Consider the following 26,238-nt stretch of genomic DNA (forward strand, 5'->3'; position numbering starts at 1 on the left):
TTAGGTGTTATTCGTACCGTATTAATCAGTATTGTTTACTTAGCTTTGTTATTATTATTAAAATAATCCAGAAATTTTAATTATTAAGGAATAATCTAAAAATAAACTTAAAGTTTTAATATAATGTGTTTTTTATCCCAGTAATAAAGTCACATACATAAAGAAACTTAATCTTTACTTTCTGCATTATCTATAAATGTACATATCTCATGAACTATAAAAGGTAAACTAACAATTTTTAAAAATTATATTTAATTTGCTTTAATCGACGTGTCCTCAAAATTTTACTAAAATCGAACAAGAAACTTCTGAGTTACTTAAGGTTCAATGTGGTATATGTTTGGTATTTCATTAAGGATCATATAAGCATACATAAATAACAATCGCTTCGGAGTCGGGCTATTTTCAATGCGGGAAAAAACAATAATATTGACATTCTCTTGTATGATAATCATACCATAATAATATGTTATTATTTTATTGAATTGTGGCTAATAACTTAATAAATTCAGCCCACTCGAGCACACTTCATAAAAATAAATAGATAAATGTTACGAATTAAAGGTTAGTCCCCCATTATTATTTTTTTTTTTTTTACTATCTCTAGCTCTAACGATGTGGAAGAACAATCAAAGAAAAATCTTGAGAGCATTTCCCAAGCGACAACAACGAGGTTTGTTTTGCCTTGAGGCAATAATACGATATGAATATCATAAGTTACTATAATATTAGCCCCAAATAGACCCATTTCCATTTCCATTTCTATATCACACAAACACACACGAGAGCAACTTGTGTGTTTGAGTTTTCGTTTTCGTTTTTCTTTTTTTTATTTTTGGGTGGGAAAAACAACAAAGCGAAAGGCTCCATTAAACACCCCAAAGAACAGCTTGAAGAGGGTACAAAAGTGAGTAGGGGTTGTCATGCTCAACGTAGGGCGTCAAAGGGGGTTGGGGGTGCAGGTTATTGGGCTGGTTTCGGGTCGCTGCAAGCCAAGTATAAAAGTGTCAAAACTTTCTGTTCCGAGTTTGTTGTATCCTTTTGTTATTTGTGCTCGCAGAGAAAACACACACACACACACAAACATGCAAACATATCGTTCACACACACACACACAGGCTTATATACCACTCAACGCAACCCACACAAAAATCTAACAAAATTCAACAAGAGCAGCAAAGAGAGCGAAGCGAAACGCAGAAGAGAGGCAAAGGAAACAAAACAAAACGACAGCACAGCAGGCGAAAGCTTTTATTCCTTGGCGAGAGCGAGATAGAGCGACTGAGTTGCTATTGCTCTCTCTGTTTTGTGCTTTGCCTGCTCTCAGCTGCTGAGCGCCGGTTCAAAACACAAACGGAATGATAATGATGTGCGTTAAAAAATACATAGACACAACGGCATAAGTAAAGGAAGCAGCGCAAAGAGAGCGAGAGCGAGTGTATATGTGTGTGTGTGTGTGTGTGTGTGTTGTGGGTGCAAGTGTGGGAGAGCGACAACAAACATGGCGCCTGAGCCAAAGTCAAACAAGTGTCTCTGCCTCTTACAGCTCGCGGCTCTGCTCCGATTTTTATTTATAGCTAAAAGTTCGCAGCGTATAAAAGAGTGTGTGTGTGTGTGTATGTGTGTGCGAGTGTGTGTCTGTGTGTGTGTGTAGGATATACACGGGAAATGCCTTAACACAATTACAATAACTTTGACATGAAAAGTGGAACAATAAACCAAACTAAACCAAACCGAACCGAACTGAACTGAACCAAACCCAATGGCATCGTTGACACCGCAGGCGGCGCCCAATCGTCCAATTGTCCCGCTCCCCGCCTTCCTATTCTTCCTCTTCTTCCCTTTCCCCTCTCCCTCTCTCTCTCTCTCCTCCCCTCGACCAACAATCGCCGCATGTCGCCTTGTCCTGGCTGCCGGTCCGACAACACACGCGCGCTCCTTACTTCCGGTTTTGTGTGTATTTATGTGTGTGTATATGTATATGTGTGTGTGGGATGTTCTTGTTGTCGTTCCTATTGTTGTTGTTGTTGTTGGTGTGTGAAATGAAGCGACAGCCGTCGGCAAATGTTTCATAAACAACAACAAAACAGTTATTAAATGAAATTACAACAAGACGCGCAACACGCAGCCACATTTGATACCCTACAAGCGATCGAAGAGGCATCTTTAGTTTCTGTATCAGCTTTAAATTGATTTTAGTTCTTAGACACTCAAAACCCTCATATATACATTATTTAATTCTGAATATCCAAGAGCTTTAAGCTTGCACTTAATCCGAATCGAAACTTTAGCTCTTGATTAAGCTTAAAACTGTTTTTGCAATATGTCAAATTAAACCAAAAGTACTTAAATAATTTTTTAGTTACTCAGAAAATAAAGCTCTGAACGTCCTTCGTCCTTCGCTAACATTCGTTTATCAAGTTCTAATGTTGAATTGATTAAGTTAAAGCATGATTTTTTCTTGCTTAATCCGAAGCTGATTTTATTTTACATACATTAAACAATGAGAAATTCCTTTGAATTAAATTTTAAAAATTTTACATAATCAGAGCGGAAACTCTACAAATTATGTTAATTTATGAAATGAAAAGTATTTGTAAAAAAACAACAATTAATCAATAGCTTAATTTACAGTCTTTGTTCTTGAAATATGAATGCATGCAATGAAAAAGCGTCACAAAAATGATAAATGTTCAGATAATTATTTTAAATGGTAGAATGAATATTTTTAAAGTTATTAAAGTGGAAAAAACTTACGAGATTTTAAAAGCACATTAAATATGTACATAGAATAAAAAGTCTTGGATTTTTCTAATGTGTATTTTTTTTCTAATAATTTTGAGCAAAGTGTAGCTAAAATTATTTTTGAATAATTTTGAAGTATTAGCTTAATTATTTTCATTTATGAGCTTATGTTTAAAGTACATTACATGAGATAATATGATATATACTAGACTTAATAAAAGTCAAAATTCAAATTATTATTAACGTAAGCCTATTAACAAATTTTAATTTAAATTACATTCTTATGTATCTAAGCACATTAAAAAAATCAAATAAAATAAATTTCAATATTAATTAACATTAAAGCTTGCTTACTTATCGAACCCAATTGAATTTTCCGCTTAGCTCGATTTCTGTAGGGACAAGTTAACAGTTACAATGCCAACTTACGACCTGCTAGGCAATCGCACTCACACCCAAACACTCACACCGCACTCACTCACACTCGCACTCATTCGTACTCATATAAATAGCAGTCATATGGCCGTTGCGCAGCCTTTTATTAATTTAGGTTAGTGACTTAAGTTTAGCATTTGCCGCAATTAACTTAATTAGAAATGCATTTTGTGGGGCCAAGAAGCAAGAAGCAGGCCAAGTGAGTGTGTGTGAGTGAGAGAGAGAATGAGTGGTGAGAGTGAATAAGTGTGAGTGCGAGTGTGAGTGTGAATGGTTTACTTGCCAAAGGCAAAAGCTAAAAGGAGTTGCTGTGGCCATAAAACATTTGTGTGTCATTCAAGTGACTGCCAAGTGTTTCAATGTGTGTGTGAGAGGGTGTATGTGTGCGAGTGTGGGTGTGTGTGTGTGTATTTGGTTTATTGGCTATTATGACAACAAATGTACGAAGCAGCAAACATATTTATTAAAAGCCTTTGCTCGATTAACTAAATGCGTTTTAACGCTGCTCGGCGACAACGTTGCGTATACGTAATGTGTGACGTGCTCTTTGCGCTCGCTTGCGGGTGCAAATGCGTTAAGCAGTCAACCGTAAATTAAACACACAAAATCATAAAAAAACTAACAGCACAACAAAGTCAAAAACAAAAAGAGAGATGAAAAAAATGTTTCAAGCCGGTTTTCGAGTTTCAATTTCGAGTTTTTGTTTGTTTGTTTCGTCGTGTTTCGTTTTTTTTGTTTTTTTGTTTTCTTCTTTCCTGAAAAATAACTAAATGTTAGTTTTTTGTTGTTGTATCTCTGTTGATGATTTTGAGAGCGTCGTCCCACGCATGCCACGACCCAGAGTCAACCTCTTCTCCAACTCGTCTCCCCTCTTTAGTTGACTTTGGCGAATTTTATTGACAACACGTTTTGGTTGTCGGTTTTTTGGTATTTCGATTTTTGGCTTTTGTCTCTCGCACACACACATACACACATTTGTCATCTGGTTTATTTGCCAAAAATTAGCAATACATCTTTTATATCTAGCTGTCTCGCACATATAAGTTGTGTGCCAACAACTGTCCGACTGCGGACAGCTATTATGTAATCGCCTTTTGCCCGCCCAAATAACAAATTGTTTATTAGAATAACAACCAACAACAATATCGTTAAATTCGTTGTTGTATGAGCACACTGAAATTGTTTTACACTCGCCACAAACTGTTGGCGCATTTATTTAGCAATTTATTTAAATAGTCTACAAGGCAACTTAATAAGCCAATTGTGTCTTTATGGCTAAATTGCATTATGTCAAATGGATTTATGTCTGTCGACAAATTTTGGAGGGATTAACACAATTTGCTATTGAGTATTGTTTAATGAACGTATTTGGATTTCATTGAGAAAATATTTTCTGGCTTTTCATAATAGAGTTATTGATAGGCAGTTGAGCTTTAAATATAATTATGTTAATTAAGTCAATTCAAATAATAAATGCTTAACAGATTTTAAATATTAACTCGAACTCGACGAAATTATTTAATTTGCATATAATTTAAAAGATTAAAAAAAACTTTAAATTACGATAATTTGTGACTTAGTGACATTAATTCTGTATATTTTGCACTTCAAGGTATATTTGAAATGTAGTAGTATATCCATATACCAATTACTGACTTCGGTATATTGTAGTACATTTGCGGCACATTTATTTGGTATATTTTTGGAATACTAAAACTCTAAAGTATATTTTAATCTACAAATGATAGTCATCGGCATATTTTAGTATTTTTCGGTATTTTTTAAATATTACTGTACCAATTACAGCCCTTGGTATATTTTTGTATTTTATGTGTTTTTTTTAAATATTACTATATAATTTACAGCCTTTGGTATATTTTAGAATTTTCGGTATTTTTTTTTTTTTTTAATAAAACTATACCAATTACAGCCATCGGTATATTTTAGCATTTCTCCTTGATATATTAATTCGGTATATTTTTAAAATTCAACTTTGTAGTATATTTTGAATGTACTAGTATATCAATATACAAATTATATGTTGTAACTTATAGCAAATTTTGGTACTATATATATATAGTATATTTTTAGAATAATATAACACTGTTTTGCTTTTATGGAGCACAGTTGAGAACACTCACCTGTAGCAATTTTCTTGCTTGTTATGACTGCTTTATTAATATGACGCAGCTAAAAATCAATGGAATTTTATGTACAAAAATAGTTGTTGAATTAATTTGGTATATCCAGAAATAAATGTTTGCCTTTTGAGAGCAATTCAATTAATATATTTTTTTTTGTTCATTTAAGAAAGTATTTTCTTGCAGTCTTGCTTTATTAATATTGCGCAGCTTAAAATCACTTTCATTTCGAATATAAAAATAGTTCCACAATCAATTTGTCATATGCAAAAATAAATGTTTAGCTTATCTTAAAAGTTAAGACACTGTGCTATTAAAAATAGTTGAATGAACATATTTCTTATTTATTCTTGCTGTCTATAATTGCTTTATTAATATGGCGCAGCTTTAAATCGATGGCATTTAAAATCTAAAAATAAATGCTGAATAAATGTTGAATGAATGCTGTATAACTAAAAATAAATATTTTACCTATATTAAGTGTTTGAAAATAAACATTTAGTTTGCAAAATGTCTAAAAATAAGTGGGTCGTTAAAATTAATTGCTTCGTTATTTTATTGAAATAAAAAAAGCAAACACAACAATTGAGATAATTCCTTAGAGGTGTTTTAATACCAATTTAATTAGAGTTGTTAAATATTTGTATAGGAAACAAATCAACATAGATATGTTATATGATAGATTTTTATTAAAATGGAAATCAAAATATTTTAATATTAAATATAAAAAAACAATATAAATTCGATTAGAGCAATCTATCAGTATTTTTTCTTTCGGGTCTTAGCTGCTTTGTCTCTGAATCTGGTATATTTTGTACTCTATAGTATATTTTGTAGAACTATATGAAATATAGATGTTGGTATATTTTAGTATATGTGCGGTATGTTAATCTGATATATTTTTAGAATAACATCGCACTTGGTATATTTTAATGTTTTGTGGTATATTAATTTGGTATAATTTCAGAGCAAAATCGACTGTAGCTTTTGCAAGTGGATCATAATTTATTTATAAACATGTTTAGAATTTTATTTACTTCCCCAATTTTTTAAAATTTTTGTACTTAAATTAACGAAATTTTTATTTAATTTAGCATTTTAAATGTTATAGAATTTTACCAAAATACTAAATTGTTGTTCATGACTTCTTATTTTATATGTTAAATTCTCACAAATTCTTTCAAAAACTTTATTTATTTTCAAATATAAATATTTATAAATTCCATGACTAAATTAACGTATTGTTTACAATATTTATTAAGTCATTAATTTAAAAATCGATCAGCTTACATTGATATATTTTATTAGCGCACAAATTGTATCAGTTCCCAATAAATTAATTTTATTGCGTAATAATTATGTATAATAGTTAAAAATAGATTAGTTCCCAATAAATAAAATGTAGATACAAATACTTAAAGCTAGACCTAAATTCCAAGCGAGATATCAAAGCGAAAAGAGCGACGCGAAGAGCAAACACACTTAAAATTTTAAGAGGTTTTCATTGGATAATTACGTTATAGACTGGGTCAGATGAGCAACGTGAGGGAGAAGTGGCAGAGGAAGAGAGGGGAGAAGAAGACGACTTAGCGAAACAATAGCAACTTCTGCTCCCCCGCAATGCGGCCTAATGTGAAACGTTTTGGCAGCAGTCGCTGAATTAGCATAACTTGTCATAAGTTGAAAAATCTCATTAGGCAAAGTTTGTTGGCCACCTTCTTGCTGTTGTTGTTGTTTTCAATTTTTTGTTGCCGCTTTTCGTTAGCTTTTTGTTATTTTCGATTTTTGGCAGTCGCTTCGCATGTTGATCATTTTCAGCTTTGGTTGGAAATTAACATTTATGGTCCATTGAGAGCTGCCGATACGCGTTGAGTTTTGCGATTGAGTTTCAGTTTCAGTTTCGGGTTTTTGAGACTGAGATTGAGATTCCGCTTAGAGATTCCATGCCACCATAAAAACTCCCTTCACTTTGTTGCGAGGCCTAAGGCCAATTAATTAGCATATATAAACAGACAACTGAAGATGTTTCGCGTTTCGATTTCAGTTTCGATTCGAGCCAGATTTAATGCTCCTTAAAAATAAGAAAAACATCAAATGAAACCGTCTCGTCTCGCTTCGCTTCGCTTAGCTTCGTATTTTTGTGTGGTGGGCGTAACATTAACTTAAACGATATCGATTAATTTGCATTCGCTTTTAGCGAAAAGTTTTGCGTTTTTCCCGTAATTAAAACGCTAAAGGTGCCACGCCCACGTAACGCCACCTCGACATAACTTCACTCGCTATTATAAACTCGCAAACTTGCAAACTCGAGGAAAAAAAAGAAGAAAAACCAAAGAGAACGTCTGGCCAAAAAGTTGGCAAGCTGAAAAGCTGAAAAGAAACGAAGCAAGTCAACGCTGCAAGAGGACAAAGTTTTATGCCAAAAGTAATAGGCACACACACAGAGAGAGAAAGAGAAAGAGAAAGGGAGTGGAAGAGAGACAGAGAGGGAGTGAGTTGCTCTATGGAATATGAAGCAGTCGTAAGTAGCATTTAACAGTCGACTTATGGCCACTGCCAGTGGCCAGCCGAGCAGTTGGCTCGCAGACTTGAGCCAAAAACAAACCAGCCATGAAACCCCTCAAAAACTTTTGCCAAAATCCGACCGAGACTGTCCTCTTCCCTCCCCCCCCTTTCCCTCTTCCCATGATCAACGCTATCAGCTGCTGTTTCAGCAATAAGGAAACGCAAATTGTGTTGCATACTTCTCGGCGCAAGGCAAAATTTTCGAATTTGACAGCGTCGCATCAACTGTGTGTGGAGCGAGACGGAGAGAGAATGGAGAATGGGAGAGGCCACTAAACTTTCAATGGTATTTATTGTTAAGTATTTATACATATAAATATATTGTACATAGTACGGCGAGCGACAGAGCGAAGAAACCTAGCAAATAGTTAGCGCATAAAGATTGCAATTATTTCCATTAAAAAGTTGCGCGCAAAACTTGCAAAGAAATTGTGATAAATGAATTTCAATATTTTTCACTTCAAATAAATTGTATTTGGATTATAATTGAATTAATTTATACATTTTATTGCCACTTTATATTGTATTTATATTATTTATTTATTTAATGCTTCAATTATTATTATTCTTTGATTTTTAACCATTTTTGAAACCGTTTACATTTTGATATATATTTGTATTGTTGATATATTTAAATTGATTGACACTTAAATTTAATATGGGAAATGGCAATTATTTTGTTTTGATAACAAACAGTAAGTCACTTATTTATAAATTATAAATTTATTTTTAATCCATTTATTTGACTTCTCCGTTTTATATTTATTCAAAATAAAAATAAATATAAAATAACAATAACTGACATAAATAAGAGTAAGTCTTTCAAATTAAGTGACAAAAATATATTTAGATATATTTTCATTTTTTTATTTATTTATTGTTTTTTTTTATCTTGGATTTTTTTATATTATGTTATCTTATATGTATATATATTTATGTTTTTCGCGTTACACGAAGGGTAAATAAAAAATAAAACAAACGATTTTATTTTAATTTACTTTTAGACTAACTTTATTGGGATTGCAAGAAAGCGGGCTACGCGTCTTGTCTGAGAAAAGTGTCTTTAAAAAACTAACTTAACAATATGTTGAGTTTGAACAAGAAACTTCTTATTGCGACTTACATATTACTTACATTTGTGTAATGTTTTGTGTATGTTTTAGTGTTTTAACGCTGAGTCCTCAAATTGCAATGGAAAATTTTAATTGATCTTTGGAATTTGAAAGTGGCGTGAAGTGGATCTTTATACCCGCTACCCATAGGATAGAAGGGTATTATAACTTTGTGCCGGCAGGAAATGTATGTAACAGGTAGAAGGAGGAAGTATATATATTCTTGATCAGCGTCAACAGCCGAGACGATCTAGCCATGTCCGTCCGTCCGTCCGTCCGTATGAAACACTGGATCTCAGAGACTATAAGAGATAGAGCTATAATTTTTTTTCGACAGCATTATGTTTGCACGCAGATCAAGTTTGTTTCAAATTTATTGATACGTAATGCTGGGCTAATCAACACAAGATCTCATTTTCTTTGTGTGCGGGTGGTGAAAAGTTTCTTGTTGATTTTTCTTTATTTACAATAAATCATCCATAGTAGTAGTAGGTGAGACGTCATCCAAACAGGTAGCGGATATCTTTCTTTCGAGGACACTCGATTGCAAATTTTAAACCGTTATTTTTCACAGTCGATTTTGGGCATGTGTGTATGTAAGTATATATACTTGTATATAACAAATATATTATGTGAATAACTAAAACGAAATTTATTAAATTGAATCTAATATTTTCGTCTCGGAATTTTATGGTGGATTTCTTTAATACGAAAAAAAATACGTGCAAATTTCAATTAAGTTACTTCTGTGGAGGTTTTCCCAATATTCTATAAAAGACGACATATCTCAGGCGATACCAACAGTTTTCTTTGTATTTCGTTACAATCGAGTTTGTGAATATGAAACTATTTGTAAGTAAAACGTTTTCTTATTCAATTATGATTGTATTATAATTGCTTTTCTAATTTCCAAAGATTCTGATGGCTTTATGTCTTATTTCTCTCGCTGTGCCTTCGATGGCTGACCCGTGGTATGGCAGGGGGAAAGGACACGGACACGGTGGACACGGAGGAGGTGGACATGGAGGAGGTGGACATGGAGGAGGTGAACATGGAGGAGGAGGAGGAGGGGGAAAATGGGGAGGAATTACGATTGGAGCGCCATCCATTGTGTTCGAAATTGGTGACGAAGTTGATGCGAATGACATAGCGAATGATCCTATTGAAGTGTATTATATATGAAAAAATAAATAAAAAAAACTGCAATGAAAAACTGTATTCTTTACTTTTCAGATACCTAAAATGATCGCAATTATTTTTACTACGATCAACACAATGTTTCATTTTCTTTGTGTACGTGTCGTGAAAAGTTTCTTGTTGATTGTTCTTTATTTGCAATTTTAAAATGCATATTAATAAATTATCCTTACTAGTAGGTGAGACGTTATCCAAACAGGTAGTAGATATCTTATATTCGAGGACAACTCTATTGAAACTTTACTACCGTTATTTTTCACAGTCGATCTTGGGCTGTGTTACTATAAAAAGTGTGGAAAATTGAACATACCATTTTCGTCTTGGAAGATATTCTATAACGGATTTCTTTAATACGAAAAAAATACGTGCAAATTTCAATTAAGTTACTTCTGTGGAGGTTTTCCCAATATTCTATAAAAGACGACATATCTCAGGCGATACCAACAGTTTTCTTCATATTTCGTTACAATCCAGTTTGTGAATATGAAACTATTTGTAAGTAAAACGTTTTCTTAATCAATTATTATTGTATTATAATTGCTTTTCTAATTTCCAAAGATTCTGATGGCTTTATGTCTTATTTCTCTCGCTGTGCCTTCGATGGCTGACCCGTGGTATGGCAAGGGGAAAGGAAGCGGGGGACACGGTGGACACGGAGGAGGTGGACATGGAGGAGGTGGACATGGTGGAGGAGGAGGAGGGGGAAGGGGAGGATTTGGAGGATTTACGATTGGAGCGCCATCCATTGTGTTGGAATTTGGTTGATGCGAATGACATAGCGAATGATCCTATTGACATGTATTATATATGAAAAAAAAAATAAAAAAAAACTGCAATGAAAAACTGTATTCTTTACTTTTCAGATACCTAAAATGATCGCAATTATTTTTACTACGATCAACACAATGTTTCATTTTCTTTGTGTACGTGTCGTGAAAAGTTTCTTGTTGATTGTTCTTTATTTGCAATTTTAAAATGCATCTTAATAATTTATCCTTACTAGTAGGTGAGACGTTATCCAAACAGGTAGTAGATATCTTATATTCGAGGACACTCTATTGAAACTTTACTACCGTTATTTTTCACAGTCGATCTTGGGCTGTGTAACTATAAAAAGTGTGGTCAATTGAACATACCATTTTCGTCTTGGTAGATATTCTATAACGGATTTCTTTAATATGAAAAAATGCGTGCAAATTGCAATTAAGTTACTTCTGTGGATGTTTTTACAATATTCTATAAAAGACGACATATCTCAGGCGATACCAACAGTTTTCTTCATATTTCGTTACAATCCAGTTTGTGACTATGAAACTATTTGTAAGTAAAACGTTTTATCACTCAATATTGTATTATTATTGCTGTTTTAATTTGCAAAGATTCTGATGACTTTATGTCTTATTTCTCTCGCTGTGCCTTCGATGGCTGACCCGTGGTATGGAAAGGAGAAACGAAGAAGGATAGGATGGGGAGGATTTACGGTTGGAGGGCCAGACATTGTGTTCCGAATTGGTGGCGGAGATTCGAGTAATGCAGATAATAACATGCCGAACGCTCCTTTTGAAATGAATGAATATATATGAACAAAAATGAAATAATAAACTGCAGTCAAAATATAACTTTATTCTTTAGTGTTATATATCTAAAATGATCGTAATTATTTTTACTACGAATGGTGCAAATTTTGTTGTTAGATACGTAATGCTGGGCTTATCAACACAATATATCATTTTCTTTGTGTGCGGGTGGTGAAAATGTTGTCCACAAATTTGCTACACAGGAGTGGCTAGACAGAACTTTCTTTTTGATGTTTCTTTATTTAGAATTTTAAAATGTCCATAAATAAATTAACCATAGCTGCAGCAGTAGGTGATACGTTATCCAAACTGGTAGAAGATATCTTATATTTGAGGACAACTTTATTACCGTTATTTTTCACAGTCGATCCTGGGCACGTGTGTGCGAATCTAACAAATATTGGACGAATTGGTTCGTCAGGAAAGTCTTGGCGGAAGCGTTAAAATAAAACACTTCGTGCTGCTTTTACATAATGTTAATGCACTGCTAATATTAGTTATCGATACTTATCTATGCGTACATTATTATTTTAAACAACAAATATATTATGCGTATGTTTATTATACACTGTATAACTAAAAAAAATGTAGTAAATTGAATTTAATATTTTCGTCTTGGTAGATATTCTGTGTCGAATTTCTCTAATACGAAAAAAATGCGTGCAAATTTCAATTAAGTTACTTCTGTGGAGGTTTTCCCAATATTCTATAAAAGACGACATATCTCAGGCGATACCAACAGTTTTCTTTATATTTCGTTACAATCGAGTTTGTGAATATGAAACTATTTGTAAGTAAAACGTTTTCTTATTCAATTATTATTGTGTTATAATTGTTTTTCTAATTTCCAAAGATTCTGATGGCTTTATGTCTTATTTCTCTCGCTGTGCCTTCGATGGCTGCCCCGTGGTATGGCAAGGGGATAGGAAATCGGATAGGAAGTTTATTCGGAAGAGGTGGACATGGTGGAGGTGAACATGGAGGAGGAAAAGGGGGAGGAGTTACGGTTCAAGGGCCAGACATTGTGTTCCAATTCGATCCACTTGACGAAGTTTATGCGAATGACATAGCGAATGATCCTGTTGACATGTATTATATATGAAAAAAAAATAAAATAAAATAAACTGCAGGCAAAATATAACTGTATTCTTTACTTTTCAGATATCTAAAATGATCGCAATTATTTTTACTACGAATGATGCAACATTTTGTTATGATACGTAATGCTGGGCTAATCAACACAATATCGCATTTGCTTTGTCCAGAAATTTCCTAGACACAGAAGTTTCTTGTTAATTTTTCTTTATTTACAATTTTAAAATGCACATTAATAAATTATCCTTAGTAGTAGGTGAGACGTTATCCAAACAGGTAGTAGATATCTTATATTCGAGGACACTCTATTGAAATTTTACAACCGTTATTTTTATACCCGCTACCCATAGGGTAGAAGGGTATTATAACTTTGTGCCGGCAGGAAATGTATGTAACAGGTAGAACGAGGCATCTCCGACCCTATAAAGTATATATATTCTTGATCAGCGTCAACAGCCGAGACGATATAGCCATGTCCGTCTGTGTGTCTGTCCGTATGAACACCTAGATCTCAGAGACTATAAGAGATAGAGCTATAATTTTTTCGACAGCATTTGTTATGTTTGCACGCAGATCAAGTTTGTTTCAAATTTTTGCCACGCCACGCAAATCAAAAAAATCGAATAACAAGCTTAATTTTAAAGCTAGAGTTACGAATTTATATATATGTATATACAGTAATAACTATAGTAGTTATGATTCCTGAAAATTTAGTTGCGATCAGATAAAAATTGTCGAAGTTATTAAAGAAATGCTTTTGTATGGGCAAAAACGCCTACTTACTAGGGCTCTTAGTTGTTTTGGCTGACAATCTGGTATATTGTGCCGGCTATAGTATATTTTGAATGGTGTACTATATCGATATATCAAATATACCATTTGGTATTTTTTATATTTTGCAGTATATTCGGTATATTTTGAGAAAAATACCGCAAAATACATTTCTTTTATTCAAAATGTGTAGCGGGTATCTCACAGTCGCGTACACTCGACTGTAGCTTTCTTACTCGTTCACAGTCGATCTTGGGCTGTGTAACTATAAAAAGTGTGGTAAATTGAACATACCATTTTCGTCTTGGAAGATATTCTATAACGGATTTCTTTAATATGAAAAAAATGCGTGCAAATTGCAATTAAGTTACTTCTGTGGATGTTTTCCCAATATTCTTTAAAAGACGACATATCTTAGGCGATATCAACAGTTTTCTTCATATTTCTTTACACTCCAGTTTGTGAATATGAAACTATTTGTAAGTAAAACGTATTATTGCTTAATATTGTATTATTATTGCTGTTTTAATTTTAAAGATTCTGATGGCTTTATGGCTTATTTCTCTCGCTGTGCCTTCGATGGCAATTAGAGGAAATCGCATACGTCCACCTCCAGCACCTTCAGGCTAAGGACAAAAAGTCAACGTAAATAAATCGAGTTTTTCTTAAAACTGTTGCAAGAGGAAATTAATGTTGTGAACGTTTAATTTAATTTTGTGTATCCACTAACCATAGGGTAGAAGAGTATTCTAACTTTGTGTCAACTGGAAATGTATGTAACTGGTAGAAGAAGGCAACTCCGACCCTATAAAGTATATATATATTCTTGATTAGCACTGAGACGATAAACCCATGTCTGTCTGTCTGTCTAGATCTCAGAGACCATAAAAGATAGAGCCATGATTTTTAACATTATTGTTGTACGCAGCACTGAAGACATCAAATATCAAAGGTTTTAAGCTAGAGTCATTTTTTTTTTGTAGACGCAATATTAAGTATAAGTTAAGTATTAGTTATTTAAGAAATAATTTAATAAGGAAGAAAATCGATAGTTGCTGCCGGATCTTTATTAATTTGATTCACAAATCTGGTATATTTTGTAAGCAATGATATATTTTTAATTGATCGATATACCACATTTAACCATCAGTATATTTTTGTTTTATTTTTTAATTTGGAATATTTAATAATATACTACGCTTTTATTGAAAGTGGACAGCGGGTATCTCACAGTTGAGCAAACTCGCTTGAAACTTTCGTTGTCGTTTTTTTTACATTCGTTTATTTATATAGCTATTATTACATATTACGTGTATAACTAAATATTTAAAAAAAAATTGAAGTGAATATTTTCGTATCGGTTATATTCTCCCGACTTTGATATATTTTAATATTATTTTGGCTTATTAATTTGGTATATTTACAAAATATTATCATACGGGTTTGCTTATATTAAAAATGAGTAGGTTTTTATAGCCACTACCCATAGGGTAGAAGGGTATTATAACTTTGTGCCGGCAGGAAATGTATCTAACAGGTATAAGGAGGCATCTCCGACCCTAGGTCAAGGTCAACAGCCGAGACGATCTAGCCATGTCTGGTTGTCCGTCTGTCCGTATGAAACACTGGATCTCAGAGACTATAAGAGATAGAGCTTTATTTTTTTCTCGACAGCATTTGTTATGTTTCCACGCAGATAAAGTTTGTTTCAAATTTTTGTCACGTCCACTTCCGTTGTTTAAGCTCAACAGCTTTTTATTTAAAAACATTTTGTTCTTAAAACAATTCTAAAACTGACTTCAAATTATTCGAACGTTCTTACTTGAATCAAAAATTTTCAATATCCCCAAGCACGAACGCGTTTTGTTTTTTTTTCTTTTTAATAATTTCATCCAGAAATTTTCACATTTATTGAACTCATTTACCAAACATAAGCACGGAACTTTTTCGTTAACATTTCAAAAGAAACGCGGGGGGAGCGAAAATTAAATATTTAAAATTTTTTTTTTTCACTGACCTATTGAGTTATTTCTTTATAAGCAGGCGTAATCATTTTTCAAATACTCGTTTAAAATGTCGAAGATAATCTTGAATCTATTTTTATTTATTTGAACATTGAATGTAAATTGATAGTTTGTCTTTTAGCAGACATATGCTAATATAGAAGACTTTGGATTCAGAGATTAATTGCTATTATTTTCAGGAAAAACGCAATTGGGTCTCTGTCTTGGCGGTGCGAATCCTGGATCAATCTCATAGTCATCCTGACATTCTGATGGTTGTAAGCCAAATGCGAGTAAGGCAATAATTGCAAGTGAAAATAGGATATGCAGCTGCATCTTTTCTGAATCGTAGTTGATTGTGCGAGTGGCTGTTTTGCTTTTATAGCAGCACAATTATATAAACAAGTTGATGCGAGACAAATTTCTATATTCTGTGCAAATTGGTATATTCTATGGACTAATTACACGAAGGGTAAATAAAAAAAAACGATTTTATTTTAATTTACTTTTAGACGAACTTTATTGGGATTGCAAGAAAGCGGGTCTTGTCTAAGAAAAGTGTCTTAAAAAACTAACTTTACAATATGTTGAGTTTGAACAAGAAATTTCTTATTGCGACTTACAGTTAACATATGTGTAATGTTTTGTGTATGTGTTAGTGTTTTAACGCTGAGTCCTCAAATTGCAATGGAAAATGTTAATTGATCTTTGGAATTTGAAAGTGGCGTGAAGTGGATCTTTTTATACCCGCTACCCACAGGGTAGAAGGGTATTATAACTTTGTGTAGGCAGGAAATGTATGTAACAGGTAGAAGGAGGAAGTATATATATTCTTGATCAGCGTCAACAGCCGAGACGATCTAGCCATGTCCGTCTGTCCGTCCGTCCGTCTGTCCGTCCGTCCGTCCGTATGAAACACTGGATCTCAGAGACTATAAGAGATAGAGCTATAATTTTTTTCGACAGCATTTGTTATGTTTGCACGCAGATCAAGTTTGTTGCAAATTTATTGATACGTAATGCTGGGCTAATCAACACAAGATCTCATTTTCTTTGTGTGCGGGTGGTGAAAAGTTTCTTGTTGATTTTTCTTTATTTACAATAAATCATCCATAGTAGTAGTAGGTGAGACGTCATCCAAACAGGTAGCGGATATCTTTCTTTCGAGGACACTCGATTGCAAATTTTAAACCGTTATTTTTCACAGTCGATTTTGGGCATGTGTGTATGTAAGTATATATACTTGTATATAACAAATATATTATGTGAATAACTAAAACGAAATTTATTAAATTTAATTTAATATTTTCGTCTCGGAATTCTATGGAAAAAAATACGTTGAAATTTCAATTAAGTTACTTCTGTGGAGGTTTTCCCAATATTCTATAAAAGACGACATATCTCAGGCGATACCAACAGTTTTCTTTATATTTCGTTACAATCGAGTTTGTGAATATGAAACTATTTGTAAGTAAAACGTTTTCTTATTCAATTATTATTGTGTTATAATTGTTTTTCTAATTTCCAAAGATTCTGATGGCTTTATGTCTTATTTCTCTCGCTGTGCCTTCGACGGCTGACCCGTGGTATGGCAAGGGAAGCGGGGGACACGGTGGACACGGAGGAGGTGGACATGGAGGAGGTGGACATGGAGGAGGTGGACATGGAGGAGGTGGACATGGAGGAGGTGGACATGGAGGAGGAGGAGGGGGAGGATTTGGAGGAATTACGCTTGGAGCGCCAGCCATTGTTTTCGAATTTGGTTGATGCGAATGACATAGCGAATGATCCTATTGACATGTATTATATATGAAAAAAAAAATAAAAAAAAACTGCAATAAAAAACTGTATTCTTTACTTTTCAGATACCTAAAATGATCGCAATTATTTTTGCTACGATCAACACAATATATCATTTTCTTTGTGTGAGTGTCGTGAAAAGTTTCTTGTTGATTGTTCTTTATTTGCAATTTTAAAATGCATATTAATAAATTATCCTTAGTAGTAGGTGAGACGTTATCCAAACAGGTAGTAGATATCTCTAGATATAGATTTTATTGCCGTTATTTTTCACAGTCGATCTTGGGCTGTGTAACTATAAAAAGTGTGGAAAATTGAACATACCATTTTCGTCTTGGAAGATATTCTATAACGGATTTCTTTAATATGAAAAAAATGTGTGCAAATTTCAATTAAGTTACTTCTGTGGATGTTTTTACAATATTCTTTAAAAGACGACATATCTCAGGCGATACCAACAGTTTTCTTTATATTTCCTTGACAATCCAGTTTGTGAATATAAAACTATTTGTGAGTAAAACTTTTTATCACTCAATATTCTATTATAATTGCTGTTATAATTTTCAAAGATTCTGATGGCTTTATGTCTTATTTCTCTCGCTGTGCCTTCTATGGCAATTAGGGGAAATCGCATACGTCCACCTCCAGCACCTTCAGGCTAAGGACAAAAAGTCAATGTAAATAAATCGAATTTTGAAGTCTTAAAACAGTTGCTACAATAAATTCATTTTGTGAATGTTTAATTTAATTTTGTATATCCACTAACCATAGGGTAGAAGAGTATTATTGCAAGTGGATAGCTGGTATCTCACAGTCGAGCAAAATGTAGGAAATGTATGTAACAGGTATAATGAGGCATCTCCGACCCTACAACAGCCGAGACGATTTAGCCATGTCCGTCTGTCTGTCTATCTGTCCGTATGAAATACTGGAGACTATAAGAGATAGAGCCATATTTTTTTTTCGACAGCATTTGCTATGTTTGTACGCAGATCAAGTTTGTTTCAAATTCTTGCCACGCCCACTTGCATTGCTTAAGCTCAACAGCTCTTTATTTAAGAACATTTTGTTCTTAAAACAATTCTAAAACTGACTTCAAATTATTCGAACGGTCTTACTTGAATCATGAATTTACAATTTCCCCAAGCACGAACGCGTTTTGTTTTTTTTTTCACATTTATTGAACTCATTTACCAAACATAAGCACGGAACTTTTTCGTTAACATTTCAAAAGAAACGCGGGGGGAGCGAAAAATGAATATTTTAAATATTTTTTTTTCACTGACCTATTGAGTTATTTCTTTATAAGCAGCCGTAATCATTTTGCAATAACTTGCTTAATATGTTGAAAATAATCTTGAATCTTTTTTATTTATTTGAACATTGAAAATAATTGACAGTTTGTCATATGTTAATATAGAAGGATTTTGATTCAGATATTGATTACTCTTCTTTAATTAACTTTTCTGAAATGGGGGCCCCATCGGGTCCATAAGTGGCTAGGCGTCCTAGTAGTACGCCATCGTACTGACGGCGGCACGTGTCCTGGATCAATCCTATATTTATCCTGACATTGTGATGGTTGTAAGCCAAATGCGAGTAAGGCAATAATTGCAAGTGAAAATAGGATATGCAGCTGCATCTTTTCTGAATCGTAGTTGATTGTGCGAGTGGCTGTTTTGCTTTTATAGCAGCACAATTATATAAACAAGTTGATGCGAGACAAATTTCTATATTCTGTGCAAATTGATATATTCTATGGACTAATTACACGAAGGGTAAATAAAAAAAAACCAACGATTTTTTAAGCGGGCTACGTGTCTTGTGTGAGAAAAGTGTCTTTAACAACTAACTTTACAATATGTTGAGTTTGACCAAGAAACTTCTTATTGCGACTTACAGTTAACATATGTGTAATGTTTTGTGTATGTGTTAGTGTTTTAACGCTGAGTCCTCAAATTGCAATGGAAAATTTTAATTGATCTTTGGAATTTGAAAGTGGCGTGAAGTGGATCTTTTTATACCCGCTACCCACAGGGTAGAAGGGTATTATAACTTTGTGTAGGCAGGAAATATATGTAACAGGTAGAAGGAGGCATCTCCGACCCTATAAAATATATATTCTTGATCAGTATTTCGACAGTATTTGTTATCAAGTCTGTTTTAAATTTTTGCCACGCCCACTCCCGCTCCTGCAAATCAATAATAACAAGAGTAATATTAAAGCTAGACCTGCGAATTTTGGAATATACAATGTTAACAATGTTGTTTGTGATTCCTGAAAATTTGGTTGCGATCAGATAAAAACTGTTCAAGTTATTAAAGAAATAGTTTTGTATGGGAAAAAACGCCTTCTATGTATGTGTTGTATGTAAGCGTATACGTACATACATGCTCGTCTATATTAGTATCTGGGGGTTCGTAAGCAATGCGATAGCTCAGGTGGTAGAGTGCAAGACGAGCATGTTGTGGTGCTCGGGTTCGAGCACACTCAAGGTATAAAGTTTTTTTTTTAACCACACGGTCGGTGGTGCTCGAGCTCAAATTCCGATCGAGAATACATGCATATTTATTTTTAATATTTTGAGATTATTACCGTAATATTTTGCTTACATGCATATTTATTTTTAATATTTTGAGATTATTACCGTAATATTTTGCTTTTATTCAAAATGGGTAGCCGGTATCTCACAGTCGAGCACACTCGACTGTAGCTATCTGACTTGTTAGTATATTTATATGGTATATATATGATTTGTATATATCTGAAAATAAATTTGAAATAAATTGAATTTATTATTTTCGTCTCGGTAGATTTTCTGCTTCGTAATAACCCATGCGGTGACTCTAATAACAGAAAATATGCGTGCAAATTTTAATTAACTAAAGAATCCTATAAAAGACGACATAACTCATGAGATACCAACACTTTTCTTCTTATTGTGTGTGAATATGAAATTAATTGTAAGTTAGAAGTTCTATCACTCAATATTGTATTATAGTTGCTTTTCTAATTTCTTATTCTGATAACAATGTGCTTAATTTCCCTCGCTGTGCCTTCGATGGGAAATAATGGATATGATTTTGGTTATAGGTTTGGACGCCCCTTTGGGAAACCATTTCCAAATTCAGGATAGGGATAACAAGTAGTTATAAAAAGTAGCCAAATTTTTAAATTTTAAAAGCATATAAAACTTTGTCTGCCTAATAAATAAAATTGGCTAAATCACAAAGTTATAATACCTGGCTTAAAAAGTTAATTTTGGTAACATATATATTTCTTTAAATCTTAGTCAAATTACAAAATAAACGAACATTACAATACAATGTATATTTCATCTAGAAGTCTGACAAATTTTTTGGCACCGCCGATCACAGCGTCAGCACATCATCTTCATAAGTGTTTACAAAACTAACAAATGGGTAATTCCATGGCGAGATTTTTTACAGTGCACTGCAGTGAAAATAACATAAGCTGAAACAATTTTAAAAATAAGTGAAGTTTTATTCTTAAAGCTCTAGATGAGCACTATATTTAAAGCTAAGATTGATTTTAGGAACTTGATCTGTTTTCTGATAAAATATATAATTTCGTTCATTTTTTGGTTTTGCGTACGAATTGGATAATTTTTGCAATTATCACAACAGAAAACAAAACAGAAAGAAAATTTCAAAACCATTCTTAGCTCTAATTAAAGTACTTATCTAGCGCTATAACAAGTAGGAAAGCTACAGTCGAGAGTGCTCGACTGTGAGATACCCGCTAACCATTTTCAATAAAAGCAAAATATTGCGGTATTATTTTCAAATTATATTAAAAAATACTGCAAATATACCAAATAGTAAATTTGGTATATCGATAAATTTTCGGGAATCACCACTTATTGTATATACCAAAATTCACAACTCTAGCTTTAAAATTACGCTTGTTATTCGATTTTTTTTTTATTTATGGGGCGGAAGTAGACGTTTAAAACAATCTTGATCTGCGTGCAAACATTACAAATGCTGTCGAAAAAAATGATAGCTCTATCTCTTGTTGTCTCTGAGATCATACGGACAGACGGACAGACACACAGACGGACAGACAGACAGACGGACTACATCTTCTCGGCTGTTGACGCTGATCAACAATATATATACTTTATAGGGTCGGAGATGCCTCCTTCTACCTGTTACATATATTTCCTGACGGCACAAAGTTATAATACCCTTCTACCCTATGGTTAGCGTGTATAAAAATAAACGTTTCTTATTTTCAAAATTGTTTCAGTTTATGTTATATTCAATGTAAAGAGTTTCACAAATTCCGCCATGAAATTATCCATATGTTTATTACACGCTTTATGTATAGAAAAACAGCACTTCTATCAAATTTATTTCGTACTTTAAATTTTACCCCCAGACATTCGGGAGTTCGGGAAGGGTCCCCGGTGGATCAAATCTACCGCGATGCCGTGTGGAATAAACGCTGCATATGAGACACAGACCCATTACTAATGCCTGTAACGAAATAAAGTCTTTGTTATTAACTCTAAAAATAATCTACTTTTTGAACTTACCAAGAGTTTCATTTCTGCAAATTGTTTTAGAATTCACTGAAACCTTTTTGGTGTATTGCCTTTTATAGGACTTGTGTATTAATGCAGAAAATTAGCATTTAATTTAATTGATCTAATCGATTTAACACTCCAAAATATAATATAAATATAAATGGATTTGCTATAGATACTGGAATGGCTGAGTACAGAAACGAAACCGATTCTGTCCCAGCTATTGCTCACCTCATAGTATTAGTTGATTTAATAATTTCATCCTTTATTATCCGATCGTAAGTAGTTATAAAAAGTAGCCAAATTTTTAAGTTTTTAAATAAATAAATGTGTAAATAAACTGTTACTACTCATATCCACGTCAAAGTAGTCATCAATAAATCGAATTTTGAAGTTATTTAATGTTTAATTCATTTTGACGATGTATATTTAATTGCAACTTATAGGGTAGAAGGGTATCATAACTGGCTGAAGGTGTCATCTCCTTCTTGATCTTTATTCAAGATCAGTTTCAGAGGCTAAGAAGTTATACCCATGTCCGTCTGTTTGTATGACTTAGTGAATCTCAGATACTATAAGAAATATAATTTAGATTTTTTCTACAGCACTTTAACCTTTTTACTCGTTTTGATTGAAAAATCTAGTATATTTTATACTCTATGCATTTTATACTAAATTAATGCAAAATATAGAGTAGTATTTTGTCGCTATATTAGTTTGGTGTATTTTTATCATGTTTATATTTTATATATTTGTTAATATTTGTTAGCAAGTCCAGATCACTTAATATATAAAACTGCCAATAATAAATAATTGCTTGTTGCTTGTTGCTCTAAATTGTCAATTTCATTTGTTAACAATCTGATATATTTTGTACTCTATGGTACATTTTGAATGTAATATAATATCGCTAAACCAAATGTAACATAGTCTTCGATATATTTTAATATTTTTTTGGCTTAATAATTTGGTATATTTACAAAGTATTACCAAACGGTTTTTGCTTACATTAAACGTAAGTAGGTTTTTAGTATATTGATGTGGTATATCTGTCAATATATCTTTAAATATATGATATGTATATATCTGAAAATAAATTTGAAATAAATTGAATTTATTATTTTCGTCTCGGTAGATTTTCTACTTTGTATTAACCCATGAAGTGACTCTAATAACACAAAATATGCGTGCAAATTTCAATTAACTAAAAATCCAATAAAAGACGACATAATTTAGGAGATAAGATTTCTGTATATTTCTTGTAAAACCAGCTTGTGAATATGAAACTTTTTGTGAGTAAAACGTGTTATCACTCAATTATTATTGTATTTTAATTGCTTTTCTCATTTTTAAAGATTCTGATGGCTTTATGCCTTATTTCTCTCGCTGTGCCTTCAATGGCAGATCCACAACTACCTCTTCCCCCAATGCGACCATATCCATATCCAGGACGTGGTTCTGGTTAAGGACAAAAAGTTATTGTAAATAAATCGAATATTGCAATTTTAAAATATTTGCAATTATGAATTCATTTTGGCAATGTTCAATAAGGGTAAAAGAGTATTCTAACTTTGTTTTCACTGGAATAATATGTAACAGGCGGTAGGAGTTATCTCTAGTCTTAACGACACTTGATAATTTGATAATTTTTTACACGCACCCGCAAATCGAAAAAAATCTAAAAACTAGCGTAATTTTAAAGCTAGAGTCGCGAATTACAATAATGACTATAGTAATTGTGATTCTTGAAAATTTAATTGCGATCAGATAAAAATTGTCGAAGTTCTTTGAGAAATACTTTTTTGTATAGGCAATAATGCCCACTTACTAGGGATCTTATATGCTTTGGCTGACAATCTGGTATATTTGGCACTCCATACTATGTTTTGAATGTAGTACCTCATCAATATATATTTATATATATAATATTTTTTAATATTTTGTGGTATATTGCTATATATATTTATAAACATATGATATGTATATATCTGAAAATAAATTTGATTTTCTGCTTCGTATTAACCCATGTAGTGACTCTAATAACAGAAAATATGCGTGATAATTTCAATTAACTTCAAAATCATATAAAAGACATAACTCAGGAGATATCAACAGTTTTGTTTGCATTTTTTACACTCCAGTTTGTGAATATGAAACTATTTGTAAGTAAAACGTATTATTGCTTAATATGTTATTGTATTATTATTGCTGTTTTGATTTTTAAAGATTCTGATGGCTTTATGCCTTATTTCTCTCGCTGTGCCTTCGATGGCAAGACCACAAGTAACTCGATACCTGCCAATATATCCAGGACGTATTGCTGGTTAAGAACAAAAAATCATCGTAAATAAATCGAATTTTGAAATTTTAAAACATTTGCAATTATGAATTCATTTTGGCAATGTTCAATAAGGGTAGAAGAGTAACCTAACTAGCTTTCTTAAAGCAATAAATATGTCGTTTTTCGAATTAATAAATTTTTTTCATTGAAGTACACAAATCTTTTATTGTTGTTTCTGCATTTCAGTACATAGGTTGCTCTTTACCTAAGTACCTAATTTTTTGTTTTCTTATCACGAGCAAAAACAAACAACTCAGATGGTCTTCAGAGCCGTGAACATACCACATATAAATAAATTCCGTAAATGTCGGATTAAATCATTGTTCGTCGATAATATCTGCTCCAAAGGAATTCATTTGAAATCAACCAATATATTTCTGAGTTTCGCCACACAGCAATGAATACAATGGCGGAGTGAACAATGGCAATTTCATTTTACCACTAAGGCGGCATATATGTTAATCCTTTCGTTTCTTCGGAAAACTTTAAGGCACCACAATATTTGCAATCAACGTCCATTTGCTGCTTACAATCAAATCGAAACGCTGCTCGATTCAAAACAGCACTTGATAAATTTCTTATTCTGCGTCGCAAATTATCTATTTGTTGAGCTCTGTAGTTCGATCGACGATTGTCGATCGAGCCATTCCAGACGATGCCTCACGTTGCTCTTATGACTGAAAAACTCGAAGCGGAGCTGTTCCTTCCTTCAATCCTCTCCATTGCAGTTTTTGTAAGATTCGGAAAAGATTCGATCGTCTTGGTCGCGGCATTAGTAATTAAACTTCACTTCCCCTAAATCTATATATATGTACATATATAATATACGTAATGTAGCACGTAAGTTTGGCTTGGTTCAACCTAATGAAAGTTAAACGTTCCGTTTCTATTTTGACATACATGTCCACGCAATACTGCTAAAAGAATCGAAACAATTAGTAAATGCTCTGTTTTAATGATCTATCTACGTAAGACCATTTTGGTAGGTATCCTAAGTCTTTCTCCTGGCTCTAAGTTACCTCCTCATCAATTCCAATTCAGCTATATCGGTAAAGCCGTTCTTGAGTTATAAATAGTGTAATTAACACGACTTTCTTTATATATATATAGAAATGTATATATATATATACTTTATGGGGTCGGAGAAAACTTTGTTTGCCTAATAAATAAAATTGGATGAAGCACAAAGTTATAATACCTTTCTACCCTTTGCGCAGCGTGTATAAAAATGGCTAAAAAAGTTTATTTGAGTAATATATGTATATTTGTTAAAGTCTTACATTCATGATTATCAATCAAATTAAACGATAATTTCAAGTTACTAGGAAAATTTTATAACTTTTAATTGTAGTGAATATTAAACTAGTTACTCAAATTACCAAATAAACGAACATTACAATACAATATACATATACAGCCGATGCCAGAGTCAGCACATTATCTTCATAAGTGATTACAAAACTAACATATGTTTATTTCGCACTTTAAGTATAATAAATTACAGCTCTTTTATCAAATTAGTTTTGTACTTTATGTTATGAAGCAAGTTCACTTCAACCCCAAAATCCATCTTCATGAGAAAAGATATCTTTAGGGTATTGTGGTGCGGAATAAACGCTGCAAATGAGGCACAGACCCATTACTAACGCCTGTAACGAAATAAAGTCTTTGTTATTAACTATAATAATAATCAAATTTTAGAACTTACCAAAAGATTCATTTTTGCAGATTATTTTAGAATTGATTGAAACCCTTTTGGTGTATTGCCTTTTATAGGACTTGTGTAGAAATGCGAAAAATTAGCATTTAATTTAGATTATATTATATATAGATCCAATCGATTTAACACTTCAAATATAATACAAATATAAATGGATTTGCTATAGATACTGGAATGGCTAAA

At 32.7% G+C, this 26,238-nt stretch overlaps 2 protein-coding genes and 5 long non-coding RNA genes across 11 annotated transcripts; 5 read left to right on the forward strand and 2 right to left on the reverse strand.

Annotated features, from left to right (window-relative positions):
• The first annotated feature begins 9,748 nt into the window (after positions 1–9,748).
• On the forward strand, positions 9,749–10,218 carry LOC133842477 (holotricin-3-like). Its single transcript, XM_062275573.1, has 2 exons — positions 9,749–9,850; positions 9,914–10,218. The coding sequence occupies exons 1-2, from the start codon at positions 9,839–9,841 to the stop codon at positions 10,178–10,180; spliced, it is 279 nt and encodes a 92-aa protein (XP_062131557.1). The 5' UTR covers positions 9,749–9,838; the 3' UTR covers positions 10,181–10,218.
• A 362-nt stretch (positions 10,219–10,580) lies between these two features.
• Positions 10,581–13,158, forward strand: LOC133842478 (uncharacterized). Of its 5 annotated transcripts, none has more exons than XM_062275578.1 (3): positions 10,581–10,690; positions 10,754–10,993; positions 12,934–13,158. In XM_062275578.1, exons 2-3 carry the CDS (start codon positions 10,812–10,814, stop codon positions 12,944–12,946), a joined length of 195 nt encoding a protein of 64 aa, XP_062131562.1. In that variant the 5' UTR covers positions 10,581–10,690; positions 10,754–10,811; the 3' UTR covers positions 12,947–13,158. The 5 variants fall into 5 exon arrangements, with proteins under 5 accessions (XP_062131562.1, XP_062131558.1, XP_062131561.1 ...); XM_062275574.1 differs by lacking the exon at positions 12,934–13,158 and adding an exon at positions 12,744–12,913 and having other exon boundaries at positions 10,754–10,880; XM_062275577.1 differs by lacking the exon at positions 12,934–13,158 and having other exon boundaries at positions 10,582–10,690; positions 10,754–11,044.
• Positions 13,159–14,032: 874 nt separating this feature from the next.
• Positions 14,033–14,781, forward strand: LOC133842482 (uncharacterized). The gene is made up of 3 exons (XR_009894403.1): positions 14,033–14,117; positions 14,176–14,283; positions 14,374–14,781. It is a non-coding gene; the product is annotated as an uncharacterized LOC133842482 (long non-coding RNA).
• A 6,908-nt stretch (positions 14,782–21,689) lies between these two features.
• On the reverse strand, positions 21,690–22,038 carry LOC133845684 (uncharacterized). Its single transcript, XR_009894805.1, has 2 exons — positions 22,004–22,038; positions 21,690–21,944 (listed from the first exon to the last, which is right to left on the reverse strand). It is a non-coding gene; the product is annotated as an uncharacterized LOC133845684 (long non-coding RNA).
• A 1,168-nt stretch (positions 22,039–23,206) lies between these two features.
• Positions 23,207–23,521, forward strand: LOC133842480 (uncharacterized). The gene is made up of 2 exons (XR_009894402.1): positions 23,207–23,286; positions 23,350–23,521. It is a non-coding gene; the product is annotated as an uncharacterized LOC133842480 (long non-coding RNA).
• A 520-nt stretch (positions 23,522–24,041) lies between these two features.
• On the forward strand, positions 24,042–24,367 carry LOC133842479 (uncharacterized). Its single transcript, XR_009894401.1, has 2 exons — positions 24,042–24,156; positions 24,221–24,367. It is a non-coding gene; the product is annotated as an uncharacterized LOC133842479 (long non-coding RNA).
• A 1,421-nt stretch (positions 24,368–25,788) lies between these two features.
• Positions 25,789–26,104, reverse strand: LOC133845496 (uncharacterized). The gene is made up of 2 exons (XR_009894786.1): positions 26,044–26,104; positions 25,789–25,984 (listed from the first exon to the last, which is right to left on the reverse strand). It is a non-coding gene; the product is annotated as an uncharacterized LOC133845496 (long non-coding RNA).
• Between the last annotated feature and the right edge of the window lie 134 nt (positions 26,105–26,238).

The sequence above is a fragment of the Drosophila sulfurigaster genome, chromosome 3 (genome assembly GCF_023558435.1).
Source record: "Drosophila sulfurigaster albostrigata strain 15112-1811.04 chromosome 3, ASM2355843v2, whole genome shotgun sequence".
NCBI classification, from domain to species: Eukaryota; Metazoa; Arthropoda; class Insecta; order Diptera; family Drosophilidae; genus Drosophila; species Drosophila sulfurigaster.